Source organism: Chiloscyllium punctatum, chromosome 41 (genome assembly GCF_047496795.1).
Source record: "Chiloscyllium punctatum isolate Juve2018m chromosome 41, sChiPun1.3, whole genome shotgun sequence".
Lineage (NCBI taxonomy): Eukaryota > Metazoa > Chordata > Chondrichthyes > Orectolobiformes > Hemiscylliidae > Chiloscyllium > Chiloscyllium punctatum.
In genome coordinates, this window is record NC_092779.1 from 39,384,637 (window position 1) to 39,408,477 (window position 23,841).

The 23,841-nt window shown below is 39.9% G+C and overlaps 1 protein-coding gene across 7 annotated transcripts in view; it reads left to right on the top strand.

Annotated features, from left to right (window-relative positions):
* LOC140464992 (phosphatase and actin regulator 1-like) overlaps positions 1-23,841 on the top strand; it is a 468,298-nt gene that overhangs the window by 369,213 nt on the left and 75,244 nt on the right. For all 7 annotated transcript variants that reach the window (XM_072560733.1, XM_072560737.1, XM_072560734.1 and 4 more), the window contains 2 exons: positions 2,105-2,308; positions 5,143-5,265. In XM_072560733.1, coding sequence (XP_072416834.1) covers positions 2,105-2,308; positions 5,143-5,265 — 327 coding nt within the window. The remainder of the gene's footprint in view (positions 1-2,104; positions 2,309-5,142; positions 5,266-23,841) is intronic.

A 23,841-nucleotide genomic window follows, 5' to 3' on the forward strand; every position in this document is an offset into this window, starting at 1 on the left:
CCCTGAACACTGGACAATTTAGCATGGCCAATTCACCTAACCTGCACATCTTTGGACTGTGAGAGGAAACTGGAGCACCTGGAGGAAACCCACGCAAACACGGGGACAATGTGCAAACTCCACACAAAAAGTTGCCCAAGGCTGGAATCAAACCTGGTTCCCTGGCGCTGTGAGGCAGCAGTGCTAAGCACTGAGCCACCATGCCGCCCCAGATGGATTTCAGCTTCTCAAAAGTAGTGTCCATGTAATAGCTGATCCCATAAATTTAACCTTAAAAAGTAGTCAAAAAAATTTGATTATTACTCGAGTACATACAATATATTTTAGTGGAAGCTACAAATTTGGCTCCAGTACTATCTGTATCCAAATCATTAATATAGATTATAAATAATGGTGTCCTGAGTACTGAACCCTGTGGCAGCCCTAACCCCATGTAATCTGACCTAGTGGATAACCTTTTATGCAGCACCTTATTAAATGCTTTCTGGAAGTCCAGATATACTGCATCTACAGGATCTCTATAATCCACCTTTACAAATGAAAAAGAAGGATTCAAGACATCGTTTGTGTACAGAATGAGATATACAAATTACATTACTGTGTGAATTTTGAGCCCCCATTTCAGTCCCTGATCAGCACACAGATGCAAACGTTTGTGCCTTGTAGTCAGCATTCCACTTCCTTAACTCCATTTCTGCTGTTGGCTAGTTTCCAGTCTGCCCCTGCAAGTGGTGAGCAGTTAATAGAGGTATTTAAAGGCGAATTACAGGGTTTTTTTGTCTGAGACGAAGTGAAATTTTCTTGTCAGTCTCACTGACCTACAGGCAATGAGGAAAATGCAGCTGTTGGAAGGTCCACTGCCCTATTGTAGGCAGGCTTCCAGACCTCCCTGTCTTCCTGAGTTCAATTACTGCCATAGGCTACTCTGAGGAAAGATCTTTCACTCTGCTGGTGTTTTACTTTATACTTTAAGAAATTTGAGAGAGGTAGCCCCTAAATTATACTCACTCACTTAACTGTTTGAGTATCCTGCTGCTATCTTCATGCGGACGCAGCCTCCTGCTGTCCTCCAGCTGGCAATGAGATACTGGTCAAATAAGTTTCTCCAATTCGAAATACGGAAAAGATAAACCACATCAGTAAGACTTGTTTACCACATTCACTGGTTATTCCTTCTGGGTTTGAAGTCCATCTTAAACTTTACGATGAACCTGCCCTCTGACCATAATTAATTTAGCATAAATCACATTGAATTACTATGCCCACATAGCACAGGCATCTGAATCCCAATCGAGCTTGTGCAGGTTGTTCTGCTATAATGTGCATTTCGTTAAAGCGAATTTGCTGTACCACAATTGATGAACTGGGGACACAGTTTCTAAAGTGCAAACTTTTGTTGGCTGTAACACGATTACATAGTCAACACTTTAAGCTCTGATTTTAAAGTACAATTTTTCTATAATGTAAGGTTGCACAAGAATGCAACAATCGCGTTACAGAAGAACCACCTATAAAATGGAATTCTGAAACCCACAAGGAAAATTCTTTCCTTGATGTCTGTGATAAAAGTTATTTCAAAAAAAGATCTCTCTTGATCAGTTAGACTTTGTAAATTATTATTCCTGATAACAGATCTAATGCAAAAGGAACGCTAGTCAGGAAGTTGAGTATGAAATTGGTAAGATTTGTGTAATTTTCAGTAGCCCCAATGGGTTTCCATCCCAGACTAACCAGTATGCATATCAGTGTGAAGCACCAGGATTTTTATAATGGTTATTTTCTGATTGTCGTTCTAGGAACAAACTCATCCACAGATGGCATATATCAGAAATGTCCATGCTCATGAATTGCCCATGAGTATCCGACCTCTTATAATCCTGGTCAATATTCAAATTTTTAGTAACAGAAATGTTAATTAGATTTGACAGTTGCAATTTTAAGTAGACAAGGGAAAGATTGCAAAATTTTGGTGTCGTATTTAGCCATTTACTCTTCTAAAGCTATTTAAAGTTTTCAAACCTTACTGAATTTTTTGCAGTGATATTTGAATGCTAAATTTCTTTGCTTTTCTGTTTCAAATATTTCTAATTCTGTTTGTCTCTAGCTGCCGAAGATAGTGCTACAGATAATAGGGCATCAGTCCCTGAGCAGGATACATCAACTAAACCATCATTGCTACTGCCTTCTAAAAAGTCTGTAGCTTTTCACTGTGACATTGAGGAAACCCCTGCAAAGCAACAATCCTATCCTAAACAACCCCCTGCCCTACCTCCAAAACCACTATCGAGGATTGCCAACCATATAGCTGGTAGGTTTTGTTCACCTGGCTTTTAAGACTTCACATTAATAAATGTGTATTTTTCTCTCATTATGACTATATTCTATAAGGTAACTTGTCTACCTATTTAAATTGAATGTTTTTTTAAGGATTTTAGTGTTGCTCTCAGGTATTTGCAGACTCAGGTGACCTAACACGTAAAGAAATTAGATTGTGAATATTATTTAGACATTTTGTAGAACTGCTCCTTGTTCCAAGAGCATCCTGTAAACCTTACGTATGTGACAGAGTTGCTTTACCCTTTTCTATACTGAACATATCAAAGGAGTTAATACGAACAATAATCATAATTTTCTATTTACTAAATTTTGTAGTCTAACACATCAATTATGTTTTTCAAGATGTTACCACATTTGTATTGAGGTAAATAATAATCTTCTGTTTTAACAGTTAACTGAAGTATTAGTTCTGAAATGCAATCAACAGTACTTAACAGATATGCACAATCTACACAATTCGGCATGAATGTCAATGGTAGAATGTGAAATGCATAATAATTTCTCATGTCAGTATCAATCATATAAAACTGTACAATGGAACAAGTTCCTCAACATGAAAAGATTCCTCAACAATTAAAGTAAGGAATCGGTAATTTGAGGTAAATTGAATCAGCATTCCTACATTGCTACATTTTCATGCAGTTAGTCCAAGTAATGCTGGAGAGAGAGAGAGAGAGGCTTGTGTAAGTATACAAATTTGGGAGTATTCACAGACATGTACAAACTAAGGCATATTGGATTTGTAAAACATTAAATGCATACGTGCATATACACATGGAGTGTCAGTTAACCCAGCTTTAATGCCTCTTAGTGAATTGAAATCATGTTCATATTATTCAACACATTTTCAGCTATGGAATTCCCCTTTGATCTTAGATTTGAATCTTCCAGATAACTCAGGTTTATAAAAATGTTGTAAAATTATCTGCATAAAAGAGCTGGCTGGAAGCAAGCAAATATGGGAAGATATTTTGCCAGTTGAATTGAGCCATAAGACTTAAAATGCTTTGATTTTGTGTTTTCCAATATCCTACATTGAATTAGATTTTAGTATTGCATTACTCAGGTTTACTATTCTGTTTAAACTTTACATTTCTAATTACTTCTTTTGTTCAATAATACAACCATAAAAGCTTGTAGCGTCCTAAACGATCTTAGGCCACGCAATGTTCCTATTTCCAATGACAAATGTTAAGTGCAGTATTGCTTTTCAAGCCAGAGCACACAAATGTCATAGATTAGTGTAGAACTGAGTCCATGCTTTCAATGGAGAGTTTTGTGCAAACCAAACACAGATTGTAGAAGCAGAGTCAGTCCTGTAGCTCTCTCTTCAATCTGCACTCCCTTCAAGTGTGGTCTTGCTGGGATATGGGATCATTACTTCTTCATTTATAACAGAGTAATACCAGCATTGGCAAAATATTTCATCTTTTACCAGTGCGTGTTTTAACATCTCCCATGTCTTGTATCCATGTTAAGAGTGTGGTGCTGGAAAAGCACAGCAGGTCAGGCAGCATCCGAGGAGCAGGAAAATCGATGTTACAGGCAAAAGCCCTTCATCACCCCTTCCTGAAACATCGATTTTCCTGTTCCTCAGATGCTGCCTGACCTGCTGTGCTTTTCCAGCATCCCACACTTGACTCTAATCTCCAGCATCTGCAGTGCCTTGTATCCATGTTAGCTCACTGTACATGGTTGTTAACATGATGGCAAATTATATTGTATTTGGGATAGGTTCAAGTTACATGTATTTTACTCATTTTACTTAAGAATAAATTTCCTAAATCGTTTCAAGTTATAACCTTCATTTTAGCAGGTCAAAAAGACATTTTTTCTCATGGTCTGGCTAGATTTAAGTGTGGGTTTCTTTGGAAGTAGAATGCGGTAACCCAAGGCCCTGCCCTTTTCCTCACTCCAATATTTGCTTCTTTTCCATCAAGTAGTTATGAGAGCTATGAAGCTTCTGCCCACTGATGGTGTCAGAAGTGAGGGAACAATCAGCACTGTGTCTTCAAAAGTACATGATGTAACATTTAAAGTGATAGTTAAAGAATAATTTAGTGAGACTACTGTCAAGTTAGGGATTGCAGGTCACAGACACAGAGGTCAACAGCCCAATTTATATCATTCACAATTTTATGCTCATTAATTTAATTAATTTAAAAATGTGCCTTCTAAACCAGTCCTGTGGGAGATGTTATTTTTTGAAATTGTGCCTGTAAAATTCAGGACCAAATTCTGAATGTAATAATCTGAGAAATCTGCAATAACACTATTTTTTTTAACTCATGAGTTAAACTATTTGAAATAGTTGGTGACTGTCAAATGAATGTCACAATGTGATCTACTCCATGGACTGCAGGTGATACACAACTAATTGCAGACATTATCAACCAGGCCCTTCACTTGTAGGGCCATCATTACAATGAACTGGGAATTCTGAACATCCAGACAATACTGCAACATAAGGTCCATGTGTACATCAGAATCAACTCAGTTGCTTTGAAGGGATCAATCACACTGGTTCAGATTTATGAAGTTCACCAAGGAATCAGTCTGAATCAGCCATTCTGTAGAGCCAAGGGCTAAATAAGGACCACTGTAGTTTATTATTCCCTAAGAAAGTGTTTTCTATCTGATCCTCACTCCTGAGAAGGCAGATCTCCACACTGAATATAGCTGCACTCACTTGCGCAGCCATATTGTCACTGGTTCTCACAAAAGTATCAAATATAACCACTTCAGGATTTTGATTTCAGAGTTTAAAAAGATTTCCCATGTTACATTTTTCTTCCCCTCTTTTAGGTTTTCCTGCAGCCTACACCATACCTCGGCTGAGAAGGCAGACAGACAGGCAGGCAGCCTACTCCCACGACTCTACCATTGGCGCTTGTAAGAGACCAGTGGGACATATGAGAGTGATCCGGGGTGAGTTGCCTCTGTCTCTCACTTCCTGTGTGAATGAGCCTGCACTCAGTACGTGGTTATTTGGGTGTGGCTAAAATCAGGAATTTGTCATTCAGGAAAACACGACTTCAACAACAGACTGCGGCAATTTAAATATATCATACTTGCCTTAAGCTCTCCATAACTCACGTTTCAAAGTGTGTGTGGTTTTCTGATTTACACAAGACACATGAACACATCACTTTGCCTGTGCAATGTATATGTAACCGATATTTTAAACAGGTTATTTTTAGTAACTTATTTTTTGAATTATGTAGATTGTTACAACCGTTGGTTGGAATGAGAATCCTATTGGATAAGATCTTAGATTTTTAAATTCTCAACAAGATCTATGTTAAATGAGATGAAAAACTTTTTTGGGGGGGATGTAAGCACATTTTAACGTCAGTTTATACTGCCCATTCCTAGTTAGCCTTGAGAAAGTTTCAGTTAAACCACTGGAATGACATTTGGATCAGAAACATCCATACCACTGCTCAGAAGGGAGTTCCAGGATGTTAACCCAGTGAAAGTCAGCCAATAACAATATTCTTCCAAGTCAAGATGGTATCTGCTTGGAGGGAACCTTGCACATAGTGGTTTTCCCAAGATTCTGCCCTTGTCTGTCTACATTAGAGGAGGACCCACGTTTGGAAGATGCTGTTAAAGGAACTTTAGAAATCTCATCTTGTAGGTGGTACACACTGAGACCCTGTGCATCAGTGATAAGTGTTTAAGGTGGTGGATGGGGTGCCAATCAGATAAGCAGCTTTGTTTTAGATTGTATTGAGCATTGCTTTAGTTGCACTTATCCAGGCAAGTAGGGGATTTTCCAACATACCCCTGCTTGTGTGCCTTGTAAATGGTGGACAGGCTTGTGGTACTGGGACATGAGTTATTTGTGCAACTTCTGATATGCTGTTGTATCAGATCCAATGAAGCTTCCAATCAATGATTACCCACAGGATGTTGATTGTAGATAATTCAGTAATGTTAATATCATTGGAAGGTGCTTAGATTTTCTCTTGTTGAAAGCTAGTCCATAGCGCTGTTATGAGGCAAATGTCACTTGTCAGTCATTCTGAATGCTTTCCATATCTGTACAGGCACAATCTGCTTGATAATCTGAGCAGCTGTGAATGGTATTGAAAACTGTAAAATTGTCAACTGACATCCCTCTAAAGTTTATGTTAGAGGTTTTTAGAGTCATAGAGATGTACAGCATGGAAACAGACCCTTCAGTCCAACCAATCCATGCCAACCAGATATCCCAACCCAGTCTAGTCCCACCAACCAGCACCCGACCCATATCCCTTCAAACCCTTCCTATTCATATACCCATCCAAACGCCTCTTTTTTATATAGATATTTTTATTAGAAATTTAACATTTTTACAAGTTTACAAAAATAAACAAAACTCTCAAGTACAAACATTGATATACAATTAAATCTTAAATATATAATAACCAATATTTAACAAAAGAAAAATACCGAGAAAAAAAACCAAAACTCAACTAACTACTAATCTAACCCTCCCATCTCCAATCACTTGTAATTCATAAATGCATGGCCTTTGACAATAGCCTCTCACTGGGCCAGGCATTCAGAGTCCTAGTATCAGTAACAGTCACCCTTTCATGTAAGCCAGAACTCCCCGCTTGGACCAGATTAACAGCCCCTATCAGGGGACTCATATTCTACAAAGTCCAACTGGCTGACCTCTTTACAACCACCATAGAATGACCAGATTTTCAACTCAACTTTAAGCCAATCTTCTTTTTCGTCCCTCAAATTCTTATAACCTGATGTCTTTAAGGTGTATTTAAATTTTGATTAGCAGTTTTAGGTTTGGTAAAGGATGCAATAATATCCTTATTGGAAATAATTTAAAATCTATAAAGGTATCATGTTCTATGTCTAATTTCATTTCTGCTTCTTAAATGGATGACTTGCTAAGTATGCAAGGTCTTTTACTGAATACTGTATCTGTGTTAATAAAGTAGATTAGCACCACCATTCTCCAGCACTACTTGTTTCAATGATGTTAACTTGTTGTTATCTTTGAACCTGAACCAAGTAGAACATTCATAATCCTTCATTCTTATTATTAACGAATGCAAGCACAGTCATAGAGTCATAGAGATGTATACAGCATGGAAACAGACCCTTCGGTCCAACCCGCCCATGCCAACCAGATAATCCAACCCAATCTAGTCCCACCTACCAGCAGCCGGCCCATATCCCTCCAAATCCTTCCTATTCATATACCCATCCAAATGCCTTTTAAATGTTACAATTGTACTAGCCTCCACCACTTCCTCATTCCATACATGTATCACCCCCTGTGTGAAAACTTTGTCTCTTTCCCCTCTCGCCCTAAACCTATGCCTTCTTGTTCTGGACTCCCCCACTCCAAGGAAAGACTTCAGCCTCACCCTATAGCTGAAATCCTCCAACCCTGGCAACATACTTGTAAATCTTTTCTGAACCCTTTCAAGTTTCACAACATCTTTCCGATAGGAAGAAAACCAGAATTGCACACAATTTACCAACAGTGGCCTAACCAATGTCCTGTACAGCCACAACATGATCTCCCAACTCCTGTACTCAATACTCTGACCAATAAAGGAAAGCATACCAAACACTTTCTTCATTATCCTATCTACCTGTGACTCCACTTTCAAGGAGCTATGAATCTGCACTCCAAGGTCTCTTTGTTCAGCAACACTCCCTAGGACCTTACCATTAAGTGTATATATCCTGCTTAGATTTGCTTTCCCAAAATGAAGCACCCCGCATTTATCTGAATTAAACTCCATCTGCCACTTTTCAGCCCATTGGCCCATGTGATCAAGATCCCGTTGTAATCTAAGGTAACCTTCTTCGCTGTCCACTACACCTCCACATTTGGTGTCATCTGCAAACATGCTAACACCTCTTATGCTCACATCCAAATCATTTATATAAATAACGAAAAGTAGTGGACCTAACACCGATCCTTGTGGAATTCCACTGGTCACAGACCTCCAGTCTGAAAAACACCCTTCCACCACCACCCTCTGTCTTCTACTTTTGAGCTACTTCTGTATCCAAATGGCTAGTTCCCCCTGTATAGTGTGAGATCTAACTTTGCTAACCAGTCTCCCACGGGGAACCTTGTTGAACGCCTTACTGAAGTCCATATAGATCACATCTACCGCTCTTCCCTCATCGATCCTCTTTGTTACTTCATCAAAAAACTCAATCAAGTTTGTGAGACATGATTTCCCACCCACAAAGCCATGTTGACTATCCCTAATAGTCCTTGCCTTTCCAAATACGTGTACATCCTGTCCCTCATGATTCTCTCCAACAACTTGCCCACCACCGACATCAGGCTCACTGGTTTATAGTTCTGTGGCTTGTCCTTACCACCTTTCTTAAACAGTGGCACCACGTTAGCCAACCTCACCTGTGACAATCGATGATACAAATATCTCAGCAAGAGCCCAGCAATCACTCCGCTAGTTTCCCACAGAGTTTTAGGGTACACCTGATCAGGTCCTGGGTATTTATCCACTTTTATGTGTTTCAAGACATCCAGCACTTTCTGTGTGAAGTACTTGCCGCATGTATCCCCCTTAAACGTTCCACCTCTCACTTTGAAAGCATGACTTCTCGTTATTGAATCCTTCACCCTGGGAAAAAGCTTGTCTCTATCCACCCTGTCTGTACCCTTCATAATTTTGTAAACCTCAATCGGGTCCCCCCTCAATCTCCTTTTTTCTAGTGAAAATAAACCTAACCTACTTAACCTCTCTTCATAGCTAGCACCTTCCATACCAGGCAACATCCTCGTAAATTTTCTCTGCACCCTCTCCAAAGTGTCCACATCTTTTTGGTAATGTGGCGACCAGAACTGTACACAGTATTCTAAATGCGGCCGAACCAATGTCTTGTACAATTTTAACATGACTTGCCAGCTCTTATACTCAATACCCCGTCCGATGAAGGCAAACATACTATATGCCTTCTTGACCACTCTATCCACCTGTGCAGCAACCTTCAGGGTACAATGGACCTGCACTCTCAGATCTCTCTGCTCATCAACTTTTCCCAAGGCTCTTCCATTCATTGTATAATTTGCTCTAAAATTAGACTTGCCTAAATGTGTCACCTCACATTTGTCTGGATTAAAAGCCATCTACCACTTTTATGCCCAACTCTCCAGTCTGTGTATATCCTCTTGTATTCTCTGACAGTCCCTTATGCTTTCTGCTACTCCACCAATCTTTGTGTCATCTGCAAACTTGCTGATCATGCCAACAGTGCCCTCTTCCAGATCATTTATGTATATTACAAACAGCAATGGCCCCAACACTGATCCCTGTGGAACACCACTGGTCACCTTTCTCCATTTCGAGAAACTTCTTTCAATTACTACTCTCTGTCTCCTGTTGCTCAACCAGTTCTTTATCCACCTAGCTAGAACACCCTGTACACCATGTGACTTCACTTTCTCCTATCAAACTCCTTACTAAAGTCCGGGTATATGACACCTACAGCCCTTCCTTCATCTAACAACTTGGTCACTTCCTCGAAGAACTCTATTAAGTTAGTAAGGCACGATCTCCCCCACACAAAACCATGTTGCCCATCACTGATAAGCTCATTCCTTTCCAAATATAAATAGATGCTATCTCTCAGTACCCTCTCCAGCAACTTCCCCACCACTGACATCAGGCTCACTGGTCTGTAGGTACCTGGAATATCCCTACTACTCTTCTTGTACAGGGGGACAATATGAGCATTCTTCCAGTCCTCCAGCACCTCACCTGTATTTAAGGATGCCACAAAGATATCCTTCTGTCTTTCTAAATGCGACCGAACCAATGTCTTGTACAACTTTAACATGACTTGCCAGCTCTTATACTCAATACCCTGTCCGATGAAGGCAAACATACTATATGCCTGACCATGCTTCATGTACATTTAATAGAGCATCTTCCTTGTAAATGTTGCCCTTACAGTTTAATAGAGTATCCAAGCCTCCTTCAGTGTCCAGCTGATGAGTCTGTCTCTGAAAATAATATGGTCGGCATCTGTTTTTAGTAGGCAGTGACAATGCCAAGGCCATGCCTTGCTTTTTTCTTTAGCTAGGACACAACAATCCTCACATAGCTGTTTCATTTTTCAGATTCAGATTTAGGGAACATCAGTTAGGAAATCATAACCTGACTGTTTGGACTTAATTCTGGATTAGTGGTGCTGGAAGAGCACAGCAGTTCAGGCAGCATCCAAGTAGCTTCGAAATCGACGTTTCGGGCAAAAGCCCTTTATCAGGAATAAAGGCAGTGAGCCTGAAGCGTGGAGAGATAAGCTAGAGGAGGGTGGGGGTGGGGAGAAAGTAGCATAGAGTACAATGGGTGAGTGGGGGAGGAGATGAAGGTGATAGGTCAAGGAAGAGAGGGTGGAGTGGATAGGTGGAAAAGAAGATAGGCAGGTAGGACAAGTCTGGACAAGTTATGGGGACAGTTACTGAGCTGGAAGTTTAGAACTAGGGTGAGGTGGGGGAAGGGGAAATGAGGAAACTGTTGAAGTCCACATTGATGCCCTGGGGTTGAAGTGCTCTGAGGCGGAAGATGAGGCGTTCTTCCTCCAGGCATCTGGTGGTGAGGGAGCGGCGGTGAAGGAGGCCCAGGAACTCTATGTCCTCGGCAGAGTGGGATGGGGAGTTAAAATGTTGGGCCACGGGGCGGTGTGGTTGATTGGTGCGGGTGTCCCAGAGATGTTCCCTAAAGCGCTCTGCTAGGAGGCGCCCAGTCTCCCCGATGTAGAGGAGACCACATCGGGAGCAACAGATACAATAAATGATATTAGTGGATGTGCAGGTAAAACTTTGATGGATGTGGAGATACAATAAATGTATCTCCACATCCCGTTGCTCCCGAGGCTGCCTAATGACAGCACTGGACTCGTTTGCTACAATCTGTAGATGCAGGGCAGCCAGAGACTTCCACAGCTGACAAACTGAAAACATCTCTCTCTTCCCCCCGCCCTCTCCATGCGGGTGAAAAGACAGAAAAACCAAGTTTAAAAGGAAGAATTCTAACAAGAAAAGACCTAGGCTACCAGATCAACCGTTCAGGTGAAGAACAACCATGTCTTCACAGACAACAGCATGTCATCACTGCTGAAATCAAAACGAAACTGTGAGAGATAAGGTGATCTGGCCTTTTGATCTTCAAAATTTTATTCCCTATCTATATTTTTTTCTCCATCCATAATATTGACGTCAATCCATCTGTCTTTTGCCTGTCTTAATTGAGAATGAGTGTGCATGTATTTGGGGTTTTCAAAGTGGTATATGAAGTAAGTTAGGAATATTTTTCTCTGCCATTTGTTAAACGTAAGCGTGTTACACTAAACAGTTATTTTCTTGCCAGAGTTCAAAATCTGCTGTGAGTACACTTGTCCTGAATATCAGTAAGTCAAGCAAGTAGGTGGTATAACTGGAAGTTTGTGCATTTTGTGATGGTTCATGATTATTCCCAGTTAGGTCATGACACCGTTAACGACAAATGTAGGCTTCACTCATAATCAAGCGATCAACTAAGTGATACTGGATGAGTTGCAAAGATGCATGGGAGTTTAATGCATATCTATGCATTGCTTCAGATGACAAAACAGTGAGTACCCATACCACAGATAATGGTTCATTGATATACCTGAAGTATAAGTTGACCATTGTTTTTAAGAAGGATTTTCTAAGGTTGAAATTTTAGCCAATTTGCACTCACTTCTGTGCCAGATGAGACTTTCTGGCCTCGAGGTAGAGACATTATCACTGTACTGCATAATCCCCTGTGGCTGACTTATATGCCAACATTTACTGTAAATGAGTAGGGAAAACTAATGGCTGATGTGGGGAATTATGAAATCAACCATTTGGGATCCAAGAAAGATTAATTTTAGTCATAGTAGACTTGGAGCTGTGGAGGAGCAAAGATATTTAGGTGTCCATATGAAATACAATAGGGGGCAAAATACATTTCAATAAACAGAACCTTCGTTACATCTTTAGGCACAAAATCTAAGGAGAGAGTAAAGCAAACATTCACAAAGATGGCAGTGCTATGAAGGATGAAGCTGTGAAGGCAGGTTGCATATCATTTGTTGGTAATTTCGTAAGTTTTTAAAAAATCGAGGTATGATCTGAGTTTTTAAATTATCAAAGGAAACTATTTCATGAGGAGCTGGAAATCCAGAGCAATATCAAGATTAAAGCTAGACTATTTTGGAATAAAATATAAAAGTAGTTATATTTTACTGTTGGTGTGTTTCCACCTCTATAAGTCTATGGACGTACAGCAAATCCACTGGGGATAAGTTAGCTTCATACTGGCTTGTTACTGGCTGAAGAGACCAGTATGTGAGAGATAGGATCTGCTAAAAATGTCACATATGAAGTGGTTTCCACATGTCAAGTGGAAAGACACCAACAGTGAAATAAAACTACTTTTACATTTTATTTCAAAATAGTCTAGCTTTAATCTTGACATTGCTCTGGATTTCCAGCTCTTCATGAAAACGTTTCCTTTGATCATTTAGATAACCACTTCACATGTGTCATTGTGAGTTTTGGTGTTGGCACCACTTGGCAACATTCTGTAGCCGCTGATCATTATGATGACGCATTCAAACAATATCATCCTGAATGTTGGCTGATGCGTCAAGTGTGAAACATTGATATCACACTTGCAAACATTCTTGAAATGAAGTTTTGTGTGTTCTGGCTCAGTGAGCATAGAGAAAATATTTTGGAATATCCAACCATGGAATCTTTACAATGTGGAAGCAGGCCATTCAGTCACCAAGTCCGTACTGCCCCCATGAAGAGTATCCCACACAGACCCAATCCCCACTCTGTCCCTGTAACCCTGTTTAGCTCATGGCTAATCCACCTAGCCTGCACAACTCTGGATACTACAACACAATTTAGCATGGCCAATCCACCTAACCTGCACAGCTTTGGACTGTGGGAGGAAACTGGAGCACCCAGAGGAAACCCATGCAGACACTGAGAGAATGTACAAACTCCACATTGCCTGAGGCTGGAATTGAACATAGATCTCTGGCACTGTGATGTAGCAGTGCTAATCACTGATATATCATACTGCCCCTATTTTTATCTATTTTCTGTCCTGTGATTATGTCCAAGCCAATGTCTTTACTTGATCAGTACTAATATTCTTGAGAGATTACCTTTAAAAGGACTGATGCGTTCATGATTGTGTCCTTCTATGAAATGCAGAGAACACTACAGACAACAAACCTGCAAGTTGTTGTGCTTCCTTTTCTGGCAACTGTAAGTCATATTTATGAAGCTGTAGGTGTGTAAGAGAGACTCGAAGCTGGCACAGACTTAGGCACAGAGTATGCTGAAAGAACTTAAAATGTAATATTTGACTATAAAACCAATAGAGCAGCTGAGTTGCCACAACAAATTTGAATTTGGCCAATCAGTTTAAATTCTGCCCCAAAATGCAAAAATCCAATTGAATTTGAATTTAGTGTGTTGATGACATCAAACCAATGAAATGATACAATGTTTTGGGATATAAAACTGGACGTTTTGAACCGTTAGCTGGAGAACTGCCAAAAAAAAACAAGTGGGCGCACGGTGGCATAGTGGTTAGCACTGCTGCCTCACAGCGCCAGAGACCTGGGTTCAATTCCCGCCTCAGGCGACTGACTGTGTGGAGTTTGCACATTCTCCCCGTGTCTGCGTGGGTTTCCTCCGGGTGCTCCGGTTTCTTCCCACAGTCCAAAAATGTGCAGGTCAGGTGAATTGGCCATGCTAAATTGCCTGTAATGTTAGGTGAAGGGGTAAATGTAGGAGAATGGGGTCTGGGTGGGTTGCGCTTTGGTGGGTCGGTGTGGACTTGTTGGGCCGAAAGGCCTGTTTCCACACTGTATCTAATCTAATTTTAAAAAAGTATAGACTGCTAGTCAAATAGCTCTCTGAAAGGTGCCTGTCCACAAGAAAAGTTGTGCAGCAAAAGACCAAAGAAGAGACAACCTAGGAAAACCCAGAGAAAAATCTACAGAATGAAATCTACAAAGGAGAATTGACAAATCTGGCTGGTTTTGAAACTTTTTTATTGTAAATCTTAATCAGGATTTTTTAAAATCGGACCAGTATTGCAGAGTGGGAGGTAAAAGATAGGTTTAAGGCAAAGGAGGTGTAAGTAGTTGTTTAATGTTCTCTTTTAGACTTAAATAAAAAATTATTCATTTTTACTTCAAATAGTGACCTCTGGGATAGTTTTTTGCCTCTCAAAATGTAACAGATTACGGCGGGAGGGGACCTTCTCCATGTGTTGGGTTAAATTAGCAGGGGTCTGGCCCTGTGTCGTAACAGTCATCCACGCTTCACAGGACATTGCTGAGAATACATTTCAACTAGCATCTTGATCCTAAGAATCAGTTTTACATGTTTTTCATACCCATTTTGAGAGTTGGCCAGGGTGAGTACTGCTTTTACCATGCTTGTGTATAAAGTTCTGCATCAAGAGTCAGATTGTCTGTCACTGTGTGGACCCAATATGGCTGAATTTGGCAGCCACTACTACCAGGGTGTTACAAGGGCAGAAGTATGACACTTTGTTTCATAACCACAGTTTTTCTGTGATGTATAGGGGAGACACAGTAGGCAGAGAAAATCTAGAATGCTCACCCCTAAGGCTGAGAATGCTGCATTATTTGAAATTTTCCAAATTGATATCAGTAGTTCTTGTTTCAGAAAGGCTTACAAATAATATGGATTTATAAGCAGCGAAACGCAATTGAGTTGCAACTTGACCATAAGTGGGAAAAAAAATTGAGACTAAAGGGCCTTTCCCAAGATACCTGTAACTTATTTTGATTGTTCATGGTCAAGTTGCAAGTCAATTGCATTTAGCTGCATTTAGATCCATACTACTTGATAGTCTTTTTGAAACAAGAAACAATCATTTGTGCTTCAACTATACAGCTTGGGAGGCCATGTTTGAATGTCATTTTCATTGAATTTGCAAACTTTTTTTAGGTTTGATAGATTGACTGTGTGATGATTGTTCTAGTTCCTTTAAACAGTTAATCCTGGTGCTCTGTCTAAAACTCACATTATGATCTTCAGCTCTTGATGTATAAATCTTGAATCACAGCTTCTGAGTTCTTCCTTATTTCTCCATTCAATTGTACACTTCAGAGCAAACTTGGCCTGTTTAACCAGTTCACAACAGCCATTTTTCCAATTTTCACTCAGTTTTGTGTGGATTTTCATGCAACCAGATATCTGAGTGCCCAGGATAAGCTCAAAGCAGTGTGTTCTGGCAAGTTGTAACAAAAATAGAATAGAAACTGTACCTTGTTAATATACAACTGAAGAAATTGAATAATTTCTGCCCAATTCTGAAAAGTATCTACTACCAGGAGAACTGTCTGAGAAATGCAGTGTGGATCTTACAGCTGTTCCTGGGATTGCAGGCTTACTTAAAGATTTATTATATTTTGTTTTACTATTATTAAAGTCATTATAATTTACTCTTAAGATTTTCTTCCATTTCGTTTTATTAACATTCAAAAACCCCAAAAAGACCAAACAAAAAAAATCACAATTTTTTCAAACTGACTCTTTTTTAAAACAAGTTTTTTAAAGGGTACAGCTTTTGTTTTTATTCTTAATTCAGAAATTTAAATAGTTTGTGTCTTAGGAGGCTTTTTTTACATTGCAAACCTTTTGTTTTGAAAAACCTGGACAGACTTTTAAAGTAAAAATAAGGAGTTGTGTTTTCGTTCCGGAGAGTCCTACACATGGTCAGCTCTGGAGAAGATTTTCTTTCTTCAAGGAATTTATTGAAGAGGAATCATTTTTATTCAGTTAATCAGCTAAGTGGTTGATTTTATTTAAGTTTTATGTTTGATATGTATATTTTTATTTCTTTTCCATTTTAACATTATTTTCTGTAAATAACGAAAAGTAGTTTGTTCTCGTAGAATCTCCTGTAGTGTGGAAACAGGCCATTAGGCCTAACAAGTCCACACTGACCTTCCAATGAGTAACCAGACCCATTCCCCTACTCTATTACTCTACATTTACCCTAACTCATGCTCCTAACCTACACATCCCCAAACACTATGGACAATTTAGCTTGGCTAATTTAGCCAACCTAAGCATCTGTGGATTGTGGGAGGAAGCCAGAGCACCTAGAGGAAACGCATGCAGACACGGGGAGAAGGTGCAGCCCCCACACAGTCACCTGAGGCAGGAATCAAACACACGTCCTGGCGCTATGAGGTAGCAGTGCTAACCACCATGCCACCAACTGAGCCACCATACTGCCCTTATATGTAAGGTGTCATTGAAGCATCCATTTTTTATGGCTTAATGTTATTAAGGCTATATATAAAGGTACAGAGTGGGATAACTAGTTGACTTAGAAAAGTTATTACCTAGCAGGATCAGTCAGATAGATGGGTGACTGTTGGGAAAGATAAGAAGGTAATTCAAAAGTTTCCAGTGGCTATTCCTCGATCAAATAGATATTCAGTTTTTGGAACTGTTGAAGGAAATTCTGAGGAAATTGGAAGGGCCAGTTGTTGGACACTTGAATAATTCTTATCTTAGGCAGCGGTTGACAAGATTTAATTGAATTATTGTTATTGTAGATTCTCCTGTGAGGGACATAGACAGCAGATTCTGTGGCAGAGAGTGTAAATTTAGGATGATTTGTTCTTTTAGGATTAAGGACGTCTAAATGTTTCAAGTACATTGTTAAAGGTGAAATTGAGAAGCCAGAAATTATTGCATACTTTGATACAAATGACATTTTTAAGGGGAAAGATTAAAGCTAATAGAATGAATTTAAAAGGTTAGGCAGAAGATTAAAAACCAAACCTTAATAGTAGTAATTTCTGGTTTACTCCCAATGCCAAATTCAAATGAGGGAAAGGATGAAAGGTTAAAAGAGATAAATCAGTGGCTAAAGAGCTGGTGTATTGTTCAGGGATTCAGGTTTTTAGACCATTGGTGTGTCTTTTGGGATAAAAAAGACCTGCTCAAAAAAAGGTTGGGTCTATCCTAAACTGAAAAGGGACAGATATCTTAGGGAGATTTGCTCATTCTATTAAGGGAGACTTTGTACCGATAGAGAAGGTGAGTGGAGGAATTCTAAGTAGCAGTATGAATGGAAGGATTGATGGGAAGGTACAGAATGTGAGGTGAGCACATCAGTTAGAAAAGACAAACGAGAGAGTCAGAAGTAGTTGATGAAGGAGTAGCGATCCAAAAGCTAGTACTTCCAAATAAACCTGTTGGACTATGATCTGGTGTTGTGTGATTTTTAACATATTTATTACAGAAACTTAGCTGAGAGATGGACAAGAATGCCAGCTGAATATTCCAGGTTTTAGATGCTATAGGAAAAATAGAAAGGGAGGCAAGAAAATGTTGTTAGGGATACTTTTGATTAAGAAATATAGTACTGCTATAACTAGGGAAAATATTTCTGAAAAATCATCCAATGAAAACATAAGGGTAGAAATTACAAATAAGAAAGATCAATTTGATGTGATTGTACTATTGGCCTCCCAATAGTAAGAGAGAAACTGAAAAATGGAATATAAGGAGATCTCAGAGATAGGTAAGCATTATAAGGTTGTAATAACAGGTCTTTTTTAGGTTTCCAAACATTGACTGGGACTACCATAGGATTAAAGATTTGGATGGTTAAGAATTTGTCAAATGTGTTCAAGAATTTTTTTTGTCAATATGTGGATGCTCCTATGAGATGAAGTAAAACTAGACCATATGTGGGTTTGCTCACTGAGCTGGAAGGTTCATTTCCAGACATTTCGTCACCCTACTGGATAACCTCTTCAGTGGGCCTCAGACGAAGCACTGCTGATGATTTCTGCTTTCTGTTTATATGCTTGAGTTTCTTTGGGTTGATGATGTAATTTCCAGAGGTGAAGTCACTTCCTGTTCTTCTCCTCAGAGAGTGGTAGATGGGGTCTAACTCAATGTGTTTGTTGATAGAGTTCCGTTTGGAATGCCATGCTTCTAGGAATTCTCGTGTGTGTCTTTGTTTGACTTGTCCTAGGATGGATGTATTGTCCCAGTCGAAGTGGTGTCCTTCCTCATCTTTATGTAAGGATAATAATGAGAGGGGGTCATGTCTTTTTGTGGTTAGTTGGTGTTCATGTGTCCTGGTGGCTGGTTTTCTGCCTGTTTGTCCAATGTAGTGTTTGCTACAGTCTTTGCATGGTATTTGTAAATGACATTAGTTTTGCTTGTTGTCTGTGTAGGGTCTTTCAAGTTCATTAGCTGTTGTTTTAGTGTGTTAGTGGGTTTGTGGTCTACCAAGATGCCAAGGGGTCTGAGTAGTCTGGCAGTCATTTCCAAGATGTCTTTGATGTAGGGGAGAGTGGCTCGGGTTTCTGGGCGCGTTTTGTCTGCTTGTTTGGGTTTGTTGCTGAGAAATCGGTGGACTGTGTTCATTGGGTACCCATTTTTTTTTGAATACACGGTATAGGTGATTTTCCTCTCCTCTGTTTAGTTCTTCTATGCTGCAGTGTGTGGTGGCTCATTGGAATAATGTTCTGATGCAGCTTCGTTTGTGGATGTTGGGAAAATTGCTTCTGTAATTCAGCATTTGGTTCATATGTGTTGTTTACCTGTGGACACTGGTTTGAAGTTCCCCATTGGCTGTTTGCTCAGCTGTTACATCTAAGAATGGCAGTTTGTTGTTGTTTTCCTCCTCTTCAGTGAATTTTATGCCAGTAAGGGTATTATTGATGGTCTTGAAGGTTTCCTCTAATTTGTTTCGTTTAATGATGACAAAGGTGTCATCCATGTATCAGACCCAAAGTTTGGGTTAGATGGTTGGCAGAGCTAGTTGTTCAAGTCTCTACATTACTGCCTCTGCTAAGAACCCTGATATCAGAGATCCCATGGGTATTCCATTGGTTTGTCTGTAGCTTTTATTGTTGAAGGTGTGGTAAGCCATAGGTCCACTAGCTTGTTGATACTGTCCTTGTTGATAAGATAGTGGTGTTCGATGTATGTGTCTTTGGGTCTTCTAATAGTGTAATCAGTGTTTCCTTGGCGAGGTTAATGTCGATTTGTGTAAACAGTGTCTACAGGAAAACAACACATACGGACCAAATATTGAACTACAGAAGCAATCATCCCAACATCCACAAACAAAGCTGCATCAGAACATTATTCTGCAACACACACTGCAGCACAGACGAACTACACAGAGCAGAGGAAAATCACCTATACCGTGTATTAAAAAAGAGTGGGTACCCAATTTAGATTACATTACATTGCAGTGTGGAAACAGGCCCTTCGGCCCAACAAGTCCACTCTGACCCGCCGAAGCGCAACCCACCCATACCCCTACATTTACCCCTTCACCTAACACTACGGGCAATTTAGTATGGCCAATTCACCTGACCTGCACATCTTTGGACTGTGGGAGGAAACCGGAGCACCTGGAGGAAACCCACGCAGACACAGGGGAACGTGCAAACTCCACACAGTCAGTCGCCTGAGGCGGGAAGTGAACCCGGGTCTCTGGCGCTGTGAGGCAGCAGTGCTAACAGTCCACTGATTTCTCAACAACAAACCCAAACAAGCAGACAAAACACATCCAGAAACCCTAGTCACTCTCCCTACATCAAAGACATTGGACAAACAGGCAGAAAACTAGCCACCAGGATACAAGAAGACCAGCCACAACTTACAACTAGCCACAAAAAGACATGACCCCCTCTCACCAGTATCCTTACATGCAGATGAGGAAGGACTCCACTTTGATTGGGACAACACATCCATCCTAGGACAAGCCAAACAAAGATACACATAAGAATTCCTAGAAGCATGGCATTCCAACTGGAACTCTATCAACAAACACATTGACTTAGACCCCATCTACCACCCCTGAGGAGAAGAACAGGAAATGACTTCACCACAGGAAATAACATCACCAACCCAATGAAACCCAAGAAAACTCAAACATATAAATAGAAAGCAGGAATTACCAGCAGTGCTTCGTCTGAGGCCCACTAGAGGCCCATGTTACCTAGTAGGGTGATGCAACGTCTTCCAGCTCAGTGAGCAAACCTACATCCAGAACCTCAACCTGAGCTATAAATTGTTCGAGGTGATGATAAAATATATGATTCATAGACATTTAGAGAGGCATGAACTGATTAGGGATGGTCACCATATTTTTGTGTGAGGAAAATAATGTCTCACAAACTTGAATGAGTTCTTTTGATGAAGTTAACAAAAAGGTTGATGATGGCAGAGCAGTAGACGTCGTTCATTTGGATTTTAGTAAAGCGTTTAACAAGGTTCTGCATGGTGGACTAATTTAGTAATGTTAGGTCTCATGGCAAGCTTACCCTGAATCCCAATTGGATATATAATTGGCTTAATGGCAGGAGACAGTAAAAAAGTAAGGTTTGCTTTTCAGGCTGGAGATCTGTGGCCAATGGTGTTCCTCAGGGACTGGTTCTGGGTCGTCTTTTGTTTGTCATTTATATAAATGATTTGGATGAGAATGTAGGAGGCATGTTTAGTAAGTTTGAGAATGACACCAAAATTGATGGCATTGTAGACAGTGAAGAAGATGTTCTAAGAATACAAAAGGATTTTAATCTAATGTGTCAATGGGCTAAAAAATGGCAGATGGAGTTCATTCTTGATAAATGTTTGTTTTGCATTTTGGCAAAACAAACAATGGTAGAGCTTCTACAACTAATGGTAGGGCTTTGGATAGTGTTGTAGAACAGAGGGACCTAAGAGTCCAGGTATGTAATTTTTTAAAAGTTTGCATCACATATTGAGATGGTTAAAAAGGCTTGTCTTCATTGCTCAGTCCTTTGAGTACAGGGGTTGGGACATTATGTTGAGGTTGTACAGGACATTGATGAGGCCTCTTCTGGAATACTGTGTCCAGCTCTGGTCACCCAGTTATAGGAAGGATATTATCAAGCTGGATAGGGTTCAGAGGAGATTTATCAGGATGTTGCCAGCTGTGGAAGGTTTGAATTATAAAGAAAGGCTGGATAGGCTGGGACTTTTTTCACTGGAACATAGGAGGTTGAGAGGTGATCTAATAGATGTTAATATACTAATGAGAGTTATAGGTAGAGTAGTCGTCTTTTCCCTCAGATGGGCCGATTTTAAGTGAGAGGCAAGAGAATTAGAAAAGTCATAAGAGGCAAATCTTTTACGCAGAATGTGGTTCATGTGTGGAATGAACTTCCTGGTGGATGTGGGTACAATTACAACATTTAGAAGACATTTGGATGGAAACATAAGTAGGAAAGGGCAATTTTGGTCTCCTTCCTATCAAAGGATGTTGTGAAACATGAAAGGGTTCCGAAAAGATTTACAAGGATGTTGCCAGGGTTGGAGGATTTGAGCTATAGAGAGAGGTTGAATAGGCTGGGGCTGTTTTCCCTGGAGCTGAGGGGTGATCTTATAGAGGTTTATAAAATTGTGAGGGGCATGGTTAGGATAAATAGACAAGGTATTTTCCCTGGGGAAGGGGAGTCTAGAACTAGAGGGCATAGGTTTAGGGTGAGAGGAGAAGACATAAAAGAGACTTAAGCGGCAACTTTTTCACGCACAGGGTGGTTTGTGTATGGAATGAGCTGCCAGAGGAAGTGGTGGAAGCTGGTACAATTGCAACATTTAAAAGGTATTAGGATGGGTTTATGAATAGGAAGGGTTTGGAGGGATATGGGCCAGGTGCTGGCAAGTGGGACTAGATTACATTGGGATATCTGGTCGGCATGGTTGAAACAGTCCAAAGGGTCTGTTTCTGTGCTGTACATCTCTATGACTCTATGTGGACCAGGATCAGGAAGGTGGGGTAGTTTAGTTTGGGATTATGTTCGGTAAAGACTGGTTGGATCCAAGGTCTGTTTCCATGCTATATGACTGACTCTAGCACAAATGTGTAATGTGCTTCAGTCTCACTAACAGTTTCTAAGCTTGTTATCTAGCTTTGCTTGAGGTGTTATGAACCATTATACTAGATTGTGACACATTTCTACACTCACTCTACACCCCAACTACAGGCAACATTGAACACATATTTGTTTCAATAATTCTTCAATTCAAAGAAATTAAATAGAAAATTGATTTTCAACCTTAGCTTGAGGGCATAAACACTTTACAAAATTGACAATCCACTAATGATTTTTAAAAATCTGTTAGAATTAACTAGACTTTTATAGAATACACAGACTTATACCTGAACTCCTGAATCATACTCACTATGTGACAATCTGCACCTCAGAATGTAAACTAAATTTATTCTATCTGGACACAAGTCATTTATTTGTGGAAAGGATTTCAAAATGTGATAACTATGAGCAAAACCAAAAGAAAATAAACTTCCTTTGATCTTCATTGCACTTCTTGTCACTTTGTCAAAAACTGGGAACAATGAAAGAAGAAATAGATCTGGATCTGTTAAACCAGATCTTCTCCTGCATCACACTCAACACAGGCAGAATTCAAAAGGCATGCATTGTGACGAGGTGCTTCAAATGATGTGTAAAAACTTTACTGCTGAAACATCTTTACTAAAATATCATCGTACCAGCGGTTGCATGTATTTGGCAAGGCACAATGGCTAATCAAAATATTCTCTTTATCATTAAAATAAAGAAATACATTTGCACTGTGATTTGTAAGTTAATCCATATACTTGGTCCATAAAAGAAATTATCATGCATGACCAAAAACAATTAGTTCTTTGAAATCTGTACCAGTTTCATCTGTCCATACACATACATTGTGTGTGCAATTTTCAATGTTTGGGTCTTTTTATGGTATATGTGTAAGTTGTTATTGGCTGCTTTTCTGTCCAGGTCATCAGTGGCTTGTTAGTTTGTGCAGCTTAATCTTCATTACAAGAACTGCACTGTCTGAAATAGTCCTTTGTTGTATTATATATGTTATGCCAAAAGAGAACTTGCTTGCCTTCCTCAAACAAGATATGATTCCGTATATAGCTGCACTTTAGCATTTCTTTTTTGAACTCTTTAGAGATAATGACCCAAACACCTTTTATCAAGATGCCAATCATTTCATCTCCTATGCTATACATAGGCTTTGGTCTTTCAATTACAGACAAAAAAAAGCTGCACATGCTGAAATCCAAGGTAGGCAAGCAGGAAGAAACTGCCTGGCTTGCTGTCTTCTTCCAGCCTCCTATTTGGTCTTTCAGTTGGCCCTTATGTAAGTTAGGTGTTGGTGTCTGCGAGTAGTGCATTGGCTTTCTCTATGTAGTCCCTTCTGTTCAGGATGACTTTGAGCCGACCTTTGTCTGCAGGTAATATAACGATGTTTTTGTCTTTTTTGAGGTTTTCTAGTGCTTTCTTTTCTTGTGTGTTCAGTCTGTTTCCTTCCCTCTTTCGGCTCAGAGTAGGTGCAACTGTCTGTCTGATCGTTTGTTGTGTTTCTTCCGTGAGTTTGTTGTCCTTCAATGTGGTTTCTAATGCCGCTAG